This window comes from Gasterosteus aculeatus, chromosome 3 (assembly GCF_964276395.1).
Source record: "Gasterosteus aculeatus chromosome 3, fGasAcu3.hap1.1, whole genome shotgun sequence".
Taxonomy (NCBI): Eukaryota; Metazoa; Chordata; class Actinopteri; order Perciformes; family Gasterosteidae; genus Gasterosteus; species Gasterosteus aculeatus.
The window spans coordinates 14,478,361-14,489,510 of record NC_135690.1 but is presented as its reverse complement, the minus strand read 5'-3'; the positions used below and the strand labels follow the sequence as shown (position 1 = coordinate 14,489,510).

The 11,150-nt window shown below is 42.7% G+C and overlaps 1 protein-coding gene across 1 annotated transcript; it reads left to right on the top strand.

Moving 5' to 3' along the window:
* The first annotated feature begins 1,410 nt into the window (after nucleotides 1–1,410).
* Nucleotides 1,411–3,737, top strand: LOC120816287 (uncharacterized). The gene is made up of 2 exons (XM_078099578.1): nucleotides 1,411–1,591; nucleotides 2,506–3,737. The coding sequence occupies exons 1-2, from the start codon at nucleotides 1,544–1,546 to the stop codon at nucleotides 3,493–3,495; spliced, it is 1,038 nt and encodes a 345-aa protein (XP_077955704.1). The 5' UTR covers nucleotides 1,411–1,543; the 3' UTR covers nucleotides 3,496–3,737.
* Nucleotides 3,738–11,150: the final 7,413 nt, after the last annotated feature.

The following is an 11,150-nucleotide window of genomic DNA, read 5'->3' as shown; positions in this document are numbered from 1 at the left end:
GCATGCAAATTTGCTGAACCACCGAAAGCAAATGTTCTACAGTGAATAAGTGTGTGTTATTAATTTTGCCACATCTAACCGTGCCTTTTTCCCCGGAACTGAGTCAATCCTTCGGAGCTTTCATAAGGTTCAAAGTCTTTACCAAGACGCCTGAATTAATTACTCCTTTCAACCCAGACAAAGGCAGCCCAGACCAAAGCCACTCCTTAGATTTCACAATAAAAGCCCTTGACACTCAAACACAATGCATAACTGTTTACCCGAGAAAAATGAACTCAAAGTATTTCTCTAAAAGGAACCTTGCTTATTGTAGCACACACAACTATTTGTCTAATCAAATATTTTATTAAATAACAGTATTTCACATTTTATTGTTGTTTTTTTTGTCCTTACTTTCAGCAAACAAGCAAGCAATTAAGCTCATTTCCCAAAAAGTCAAACTGATGTGAAACTGAGGTGAGGCTAAATTTTGTTTTTCATTTTTCCACATCAATTTGACTTTTTGGGAAATGAGATTAATTGCTTGCTTGTTTGCTGAAAGTAAGGACAAAAGGCCTGGAAATAAACTTGACACTCGTACAACCCCAGCTTGGGTTGATGAACATGATGGTGATGGTGGACAAACTCTCAGTAACCATAATCATGTCATGCTGCCATGACAGAGAGTTTTACAGCCACGAATGGACAACAACATAAACGTCAGATGCATAAGGACCAATGGATAATGCAAATGTTAAAATGAAGATATGAAACAGAGTCAAAGGGGGAGTCAGCGGCTCAGATGTGATCAAATACTTAATACTAATATGCTGCAGTACCACATTCAGAGTATTTGCTGCTTAAACATTTGTACACTGTTTGTTCTGCAATATAAAATAACTTTTAGTGTCAACGTTTGTTTAGTTTTGATTGACAGGTGTAATATACAGTATTTGTGAGTCATTTACAGTCAGTTGTGGACTTATACATCTGGTGTTTATTTTCGAAAATGGATTTGTTTTCATTTTGAACCACCTTTGGCAGTGGTTACCGTGGAAACCGTCAATGCATCTCTGAGTCTCAGTAAGGAGAAGACAACCTGGCAGGTTAAACTTCAGCGACACAGAAAAACGGTAAGGAACGAGTTTCTCCTGATCATGGTTGTTCTCTCTGTACTGTTTCTCTAGCTGGGCGGTGGATTTATCAAACGTATTTCTTAATTAATAACAGACACATATCTTTTGATTTGTACGCACATGATACATTGTTAAAGGTAAACCTTCTTTTCTTTTCTACGATAAAATCAATATCAACAACTCCGGTCAAAGGCTGTTGAATGTATTTCATTGAAATTAATCCCACAAGTATTTTGTAGAGATATGTAAGTTAATTCATCGTTAGAGTGCAGTTATTTGAAAGATGCACAACACAAACATGCAGGCCTGTGAGTTCTCTTTCAGAGTTGTGTGTGTCTGACTTGGATCCTCATGCTCACGTCCACTTGTTTATTCATGCGTTCTCCGTCTCATTGCCTTCATGTCATGGACCCAGCAGGGGCTCTGAGATGGAGGGACTAGAAGAGAAGACGACCATCACATTGAGCTCATCAGAGGTAAACTTTGACTCCTGTAAATCAGCAGGACTCTTCCCCGGTTTGATGACTTGGGTCACATTAAGACATCTTTTATGAACACGTGTGTTGAAATATGCAATTGAGGCCTTCTCTTATCAAGTATGTGCTAATCCACATTATTCAGCACATGAATCTGAATTAAGCAATAAGGTACGAGAGGCTGTACGTCAAATAATGTCACAGGTCAAGGGTGTTGTTAGGCCCGACGCGCAGCCATTATAATGACATTATAAACAGTGTATAGCTGCCTTTCAGCGCTAAATAGTTGTAGCCACAATACGAGAGAATAGTCCCTGTACGTGTGGCTGTTGCTATGCAACATATTTTCTAACAGTCAAGCTTAAAAAGACAAAATCTAACTGTTATTTTGAGTGCGCAGTGATATGGAATGCTCAGGTCAATGTAAACAAGTACTCTCAACCAATAGGAATGCTGGATTTCATCCACCCCTATTATGATTAAGCAATGAGGTGCGAGAGGCTAGTATAACTGGATAAATCAAGGTTTAAAATTCATGTTGTATTGTGTTGACACATGAGATTCAAAGGCTTTTACAAAGGGTATTTAAAACATATCTCGCCAATGAAATACCATATTCACAAAATACTGTCAGCTGACAGGAAGTAAAAACTTAAACGAAGCTGTTGCTTAGCAACCGACTTTTGCTGAAAGGGCCAAAACGGAGCATTTCCGACAAAGGGTTGGCACAGGTATGCAGGTACACTTTTTTGAGAAGAAACCCCAAATAATGAGTATGAACCTGCACATGAGCATGTGTCCCTTAATACCGTAAAAAAATAATTGTCGTGGAGTACAATTACTGGAATCTACCAATGAATATCCTGTCTCCTCTCCATCTTTCTTTGTCTGAAAATATGTTTACTTCCCAACAGACATCCACGAATCCAGCAGGACCTCGTGGGGAGGGTGAGGAGAGTGTCACCGGGGAGCAGGAGGGACCACCCTGCTGCGCCTCGACCTCCTCAGAGCACGACGGAGGAGGCCCGTCCACCTGTGAGCCCCGTACTGGACAGAAGCCCTTCACCTGTGAGCAGTGTGGGAGGAGTTTCAATCACAGAACCAATTGGAAGAGACATCAGCTGATTCACGCTGGACAGAAGCCCTTCACCTGTGAGCAGTGTGGGAGGAGTTTCAATCGCACAGACAGTTTGAAGACTCATCAGCTGATTCATACTGGTGAGAAGCCCTTCACCTGTGAGCAGTGTGGGAGGAGTTTCAATCGCAGAAGCAGTTGGAAGATGCATAAGCTGATTCATACTGGTGAGAGGCCTTTCACCTGTGAGCAGTGTGGGAGGAGTTTCAATCACAGAAGCAGTGAGGAGATGCATAAGCTGATTCATACTGGTGAGAGGCCTTTCACCTGTGAGCAGTGTGGGAGGAGTTTCAATCGCAGAAGCAGTTGGGAGATGCATAAGCTGATTCATACTGGTGAGAGGCCTTTCGCCTGTGAGCAGTGTGGGAGGAGTTTCAATCGCAGAAGCAGTTGGGAGATGCATAAGCTGATTCATACTGGTGAGAGGCCTTTCACCTGTGAGCAGTGTGGGAGGAGTTTCAATCGCAGAAGCAGTTGGGAGATGCATAAGCTGATTCATACTGGTGAGAGGCCTTTCACCTGTGAGCAGTGTGGGAGGAGTTTCAATCGCAGAAGCAGTTGGAAGATGCATAAGCTGATTCATACTGGTGAGAGGCCTTTCACCTGTGAGCAGTGTGGGAGGAGTTTCAATCGCAGAAGCAGTTGGAAGATGCATAAGCTGATTCATACTGGTGAGAGGCCTTTCACCTGTGAGCAGTGTGGGAGGAGTTTCAATCCACAGAACCAGTTGGAAGAGACATCAGCTGATTCAATCAAAGTAGTGACTTGAAGTGACATCACATGGTTCATACTGGTGAGAAGCCCATCACCTGTGAGCAGCGTGGAAGGAGTTTCCGGTTGCGTGGTTCTTTCTGGAATCATCAACACATTTGCGCTGGGCATTAAAATAAAGTAAAAGTCCTGCACTACAAATCTGAACTAAAGTTGCAACCGAACATTCATGTTGTGTTGATGCCGGCAGTCCCTTTGGACTAAAATGGTAATTAAAATAAAAAAAATATATAAATAGAACATGTTTATTTGTGATTATTTAATTTTGCTCTTCTGTCATTCTGAGTGGCAAACTTCTCAATGACCTTCAGGAATGTCCCAGTCGGGACAAGAGAACGTGCAAGTTAGGGGCAAAAACAATGTTGCCCCAGGCTGTCTCTATTTAAGGATACTGATTGGCTAAATTGTACGTCACACGTTCTTTCATTTAATCAGCAAATGGCTAAAGTGCTTCTTAGACCCGCCTTCTGTGGGCATTCTTGAGCATGCCAATAGCGTAGCTCAAACACACATGAAGACAGGACGTGCAAGAAAAGCATAAATTGTAATACATAAAAATACAATATTTAACAATTTTACTGGTACATTCCGTATCACAAAAACACAAATATTGACGTTTTTTTCTCATTTAATATTATCTTTTTTTATTTTGGGGGCTCAAGGAGGGTCGGTCCTGGTTGGGCATCGCCCCTTTGCACTCTATTGGCCAGCCGATACTGGCTAAGCCCATTCATTAAATAGGACATATTGTGCTCTGCAAGCTAAGAACAAGACAAACCGTTCTCTTTGGTCACATTTTCTACATTTGTAAAAATCTATTTTGAGAAATCTAAATGGTAGAGCTCCTACACATTACTTTTAACATTCTTGATCTATACTTTTTTTGGTTTTTACTGAGAGATAAGAATCACAACAACTTAACAGCATATATAAACAGTTGAAAAATGTGTTCTATTGGTCATTGAAACAACCCGAGAAAATAATATTCTTGCCCTTCGAATAACAGAATAAGAAAAAAACCTATAAGCTGCCAAACTGTAATAAAAATCCACTTCATATCAGATAATGAACAATATGCGTGCAGTGTCCCAAATTCTTACACAGATATTGTAGCAAATAACGAGTGAATGACATCCAACCGGACAGCAGAACACGTCCCTCTCCTCCTCCCTCAGGTAGAAGTCCAAAGGTGCGAGGTTGATCTTTGTGTGAATACCAGCTGCTTAGAGAAGAGACGAACCAAATCAATCACACAATGGCACTTCTGTCAAGCGTTATTCATGTGGGATTATGGTTTGAAAAAGAAATGGGTCGAGAGTACACTCCCCAGGGGAAAATCAGGTTTGCTCGTGTTGCTCCGGTTGTTTTCGGGTCGGTTAGCAAACAGAACTGCGTTTGAATGTTCGAGATCTTTTAATATATTTAAAGCGAAGCTTTTTGCTTTTTTTACGTGAGCGTCGCTTTCAAGGTCAGTACAGCAAATAACAGCGGACCCCTTTTATGGAGATCTTACTGATTAAAATGAAAGTGGCAAGCTAATAATGCAGGGAAATCTTCTGCTATGATACGTATTCATGCAGGCAGCGTGTAACGTCTAATCACTCGGTTCACACGAGCTCTTTCCTCACGCGTGTGCTGGGCTGTGTCTCTCATCCATTACAGCGGATTACACTTAACATCAAGGGACACTCCAACTAACCTGTACTTTGGTGACACTGCTTGTGTGTGTGTGTGTGTGTGTGTGTGGTCACATTGGCATACGAGTCAAATGTGTGGAACGCGTGGATGGAATACACAGCAAAGGCCGCGCGAGAACTTCTTTGGTTTCGCTCTCTTGTCGAGCTCGCTTTGGCCTCCCGTTGTCCGTAGATGTGAAGCTACAGCCCGGTGGCGACCCGTTCCATTCGTCCCGTACAAGTCCTCCCTTGTGCTTTATTGACTGGAACTATAATCTGATCAGCAGACGACACTCCAGCAGATCCTATAGCAGATCTGATAAAACAGCAGCATCTCACAAGCTAATTACATCACGGGGGGGGGGATCATCCCTCATCCAATTACAGGCCCCTCATGCGCACCAGTTGTGTACAAAGTAAGCTGGTGTTTTGTTAATGTCTGGTGTTATTATCTGTTGGGGATATGAAAATATGCGTAAGCCTGCAAAAAATGAAAGCCTGTGCAGGTACAACAAGCAGAGACCTGGTCAGCTGACTTAAAAAGAGCCTCCCGTCAGTCATGAAGTTGGGAATTCTCAATTAGCCGTGGAGGAGCGAAAGACATAACTCAGTATGCTTCCACAAAACAAAGTACGCAAAGTCAACTTGAGCTGAAGGTGCAGCTTTTCTTTCTTTGTAACATCTCAGGAAAAGGACAAATTGCAGAGAGCGAAATCTCGAAAACGTGCCAGAAGGTAAATATTCACAGCACACCTTAATCCACAACGCGGAGCACATTTTGTTTCTTATTTGTTCCTTAGGCGATCCCAGCCGGCATGAAGATAGATTAGCCCAGCATTAATACTTAAAATGGGAATGAAAACTATTTCAAAACAAAAATGTATTCACAGAAAGAAAGAAAAACAAGACTCTTCATTGTAATATTGAGTCCAAATGTGGAGAAATGGTCTCCATGTCACGGATTCCACCTCACCTTCCATTGTTTCCATCCCGTCTACCTGTTCATCCAACTCTGCTTCCACTCGCTTCTGAGTTCCACTTCACTATCTATACATATATATATATCTTCCCAATTTGCATTCATGGACGTATCCATTCACATACGTACGACTCAATGATGATCAAAAAGCAGTAAACGAGTAGATATATGTCACAGAAAATATTTAATTAAAGTACACAGTTGAATCGTGCATCCCATGTAACGTGGTGAGTCATCATTTTTTTAAAGGGGGGGGGCTGTTTGTGGGTGTTTGCATGCTTACCAACGGCTAATTAATTGGCATATTGCACCTTTCATGCGCGCCTTGCAGAAACATAGCTTGAATTTGAATTTGTGTGTGTGTGTGTGTGTGCGTGCAACAGAAAAGGAGATATCTGGGAACCGGTCGAGTGACTTGTGTGCGCTAGTGTGCGCTAGTGTGTGTGTGTGTGTGTGTGTGTGTGTGTGTGTGTGTGTGTGTGCGTAGGGGTGTGACCCCGGTGACTCAGCCACCAGCAATGTTCTTCTTCAAGGTGAATGAGTCACAACCTCCCTCCGCTGGGACTCTTCTCCTTCCAACGGACATTTGCTTCTCTGGTGAACATTTTCCTCGTCTCATGCGAAGCAGCTGAACCCGAACCGCTCAGAGCGACACGTACCAGCGTTTGAAACAAATCCGTGACACGAAACCATGCAGGCTTTGTAATAATAAGAGACAGCTGCAAGTTACTCTTAAGGGTACATTTCGTTCTTGCTAAAGTAAAACCGATTTCATTTACTCAATTTAAATATGTTTTTGTAAATGCACTTCAGGTTTGCATTCCTGCTCGGCGTTTAAAACAAAAACCAAAGCACTTGTTTTTTTTTTCTTAAGCGGGACATTAAGACTTGAGGCTTCGCGCCGTTTCTTCTGCATCTCTGTGCGGTTTCAACCTCCCCTCCTTCCCTTCCCCTCCCACCCCCCCCCCCCCCCTCTCTCTTTCTCTTTTCTGCAGCTCTCATCAGCATTGTCCCGCTGTTTAACTGCCCCATTAAGCTCTTCCTCTTGAGCTCGGCCTCGCCACTCAGAGAGAGAAATGGAGTCGCGTGGTGAAAGCTGTTCCCACACAGCTACTGACGCCGGTGTTGTGAGACACGAGCGCGCTCATCGTGGCTGCAGCGCTCCGCACACATTCCGCCCCGAAGGGCAGAAATGAGAGATTTTAAATAGTTTTTCCATTGGAGCCAGGTGTTGAGCTAGAACCTGCACTTTGTAAAAATGTGATTTCAGCGGCGCAGAGGGCAGAACGCTCTAATTTGAATTTGTTTTGCCACCAAAGCTCCCATTAAGAGCAGGATGTGTGTCTCAACACGTCGGGCCGAACGAGGCTCTTGTTGAGAGTACCACAATGCCGCTGTGAGAAACACAGGAAGGGAACAAACAAAGCACAGCGCGGAGCAGACCTGGCTTTTCGTCCTTTGGCGAGGGGGGTCACATGAGGCCGGCGTGATCGATGGGGTGGGCTTCCCTTTGTCTCCAATGGGGGGGGGGGGGGCGAAGTGAAGGATGAGACGATGGAGATGCAAGAAGCAAGAAGGAAGAGGAGGAAACGAGACAGACAACCGACCACACACAGAAAGAGAGATATTTATGGAATATGCAAACACAGTTTGAAGTCTTTTCTTTTTACTGCACGTCATAACATTGAGCGCTGACGTATCACACAAAGATCGAAGTAGCTAAAACAACTTCGTAGTAATGTGTTGCGTCGTGAAGCCTAACCCCCGAAATATTAGAATAAATAAATAATATCTCCTGAAAAAAAATGTTGTGATCACTGAAAATAAATGAATTTGAGCCATTGGACTTGCATCCCGCTAATGGAATGTTAGCTGTTATCTCTACCGAACCTTTCGCTGTTTTTTCAAAACATACAAGTCATCAGCCCCTCTGGCACACTTATTGTTTTGGGTTTTTTTTTTCGTCTTGTGAGTCATCAAGGCAGAATGTGGCCTTGGAAACAACTACTGGAGCAGGAAGCACCACAGAGGTGTTCCAGAGTGCTCAGCCGTGTGTTTATACCTCAGTCTGTGGGGGGACTTTGTCATTGCAACAGCGGCACAACCAGTGCAATTCGCAGGTGTGCAGCTTTGACGGCGTTTGTTTGAGAACAAAATGAGTTTGAAGAGCGATGTGTTCGTGTACGGGAAGCAGACGAGCAGGAAGTTGACCAAAACAAGTCGTCCACTCGAATAGTCACACATATATTAGGTAATATATGATTATAGTACATAATATCGGCCACTTTGGTATTTGGTTGGTATTTTGTGATATACTATAGACCTTTATGATGCATTATAATGTGTAAAGTAATCATTGTTTGCTTCAAGTGAAAATAATTCAGCAACATTTTGTTTTTCGCTTTCCTGAAAACGACTTGAGAGTAAGAATGTTTTCTTCTATTTATAGAAGAAAAATAATATCATAACACAATACAGCTACGGTAATACACTATGATTCTTGTAAATCTATCTAATATATATATATATATATATATAATTTCCTATAATTTAATTATTTCTAACTAATCGTGGTTGTTCACCACCCGGCGTCTCAGGACATAAAACACAACAACTGAAGAGATCCAGGAAAAACATATTCCTGATTGTCAGAAAACAGAGAAGAAACTGGAAGATGATTAAATCTGTGGAGAAATAGGAGTGAACGTTGATGTCCAAAGGAACGCGGCGTTTGCCCTGCAGCCCTCCGCGTATCGGCCCTCTCGTCTAACGACCTCGTAATTTGGTTTGCCTGCAAACTGCACAAGAGTTTTCTGCTAATTATTGTTAGGTAATCTTGCAGCTGAAATGAGTAATTAAAGTAACTTGAATAGCCTTTTTGGCACTAGAAATAATGGCAGTTAAACCCACTTAGGCAGATAATGACAGTGCTTGAAGAGGCCTGAGGCATTACATTAAAATGGGAAAGACGTTTTTAGATTAAACTGCGCAGTAGTTTGAAGTGGAATTCACTATCTTATATGTTTTAAATTCATCATACTCGTGTTTTCTTACATCTTGCAATTGGCTTTCCCAGTATTGTCTTGTTTGGCGTCTCTTTAGGATTTTTATCAGTGTTTTCATTGTGTCATTAAATGTGCGAGGTAATGCATTCAAGGTGCTGTTATGACAGGTGTCATATAAAAAAAGTTTATTACAAGCTAATTGGAATTGTGGGCTTTCATTTAAGCAATTAGTGGAATAGTTTTGATAAAAATTAGATTTGGTTTTGATTGCTGTTAATGTGCTCCCAATGTAATATATGAGCAATCAGCTCAGTACAAATACAGTCAAATCATCGTTCCCAGTCAACGTCATGGAGGATGCAGCTTAACGTGGACCTGCACTTCAATGCAGTCGTCTACCTTATTTGATTCAAACCCTTTTGCTATATTTTCCATGTATATTTGATTTCCAGCCGTCTGCATGAGTTTTATGCATTGGAAAATGTTTTATAGCGATAAGGTCACGTCATCGCGCTGGCCTTTTGTTTGTGTTTCGGCGGGACGTCACCCCGATAAACATTGAGTGTTTATAAGCCGACTGGCTGTTAACACTCACGCACATACTTGACTACACAGCGCTGTGTAAAAAAGACAACAACTGAACAACGTGGAGCTGTTTGGTACGTTTACTCTTTTTACACAGCAGAGAGTAGCCGTTCATTTCATAGTACTTGATGTGACAAGTGATTATAAAATGTTTTTGGGTGTTCTGATCGTTGTCCCGAGTCAATATGAATATTTATGAGTGCTTAAACTGTGTTAATGCTGATATGCATCCTGCACTCAATATTTCATTCAAACTGTCTTTACTGTGTGTGTGTGTGTGTGTGTTTATGCTCGATAGGCCTTGAAAAGGGAAAAACGATTTCACCAGCGACTCTCTGAACACGCTCAAACCAAACCGGCACAACGTTTATCATAAAGCGTCTCGACTGAGCGTAAAATCGCTGCTCATCACTCCACAGTGTACAAATCCCACTGATGTGGTGTCACTTTGCCGAGTTCACCGTGACACGACTTCTAACACTTCATTATTTATAGCTTCCAAGAGCTCCCTCTGACTGTAATTTCTATGTATTTCATTTATAATTTCAAGGCAATGATTCTTTTTAAACCCTTTTGCGTTGTTCATCACCGTCTGATGTTGCAAATAGATTTAAAAATCACTGCAACACGACGGCGCTCTGCTGCTGGTCCGAAGGTGAGAATAAAAAAAAAAAAAGAATAACAACGATTTCAACACATCAGACTTGAAAGTCATGTTCGACCTTACCCCGCCCCCGCCGGCGTCTCAGCTAACACGTGTTAGATGTTCAGAGGTGTCTCCGTCTGCGTCAGTTTCAACCTGCAGGCCGACGCCCCAGAACATCACGTTTCGGGTTACGCTCCATGTGTCAAGTTGATGGCAACTGAACAGACGGGGCAATTATTAAGAGCTAAACAAATAAAATAAAAAAGTTCCCGCTGTTCCTGCGCAGAGAGACGGACAATGCGCCGTTGTTGAGGCGCGGGCGTGTACGTGGAGTTTGCACGCTGTCGTTAAAGTCGAGGAAAGTTCACGTGGTTCCTTTTTTTTCTCGTTTTTTCTTCCCCCGTCGTGCCTCGTGGCGGTGAACATTTCACCACTCTTTAGGCGAGGACGGCGTGTTGGAAACGGAGTAAAAGAGAGATTAGCTTCAGGAGGCGGGCCGGGGCGATAAATTCCTCCATCGGTAATAAATGTTGGCTGAATCTGCTGTAACGTTGGCGGTGGCTTATCTGGCCCCTCCCTGAGGATCTAAAGATGAGACGAGTACACAATGTCGGGTGACCCGGGGCTTTGTCAATTGAAAGTGCAATCACACGCACACACACACACACACACACACACACACACACACACACGCAGGTCTGATCTGTGGCAGACAGGTGTGTCTGTACTAGACAGAGTGGCTGCGTTTTAAGTGTTTCCTGG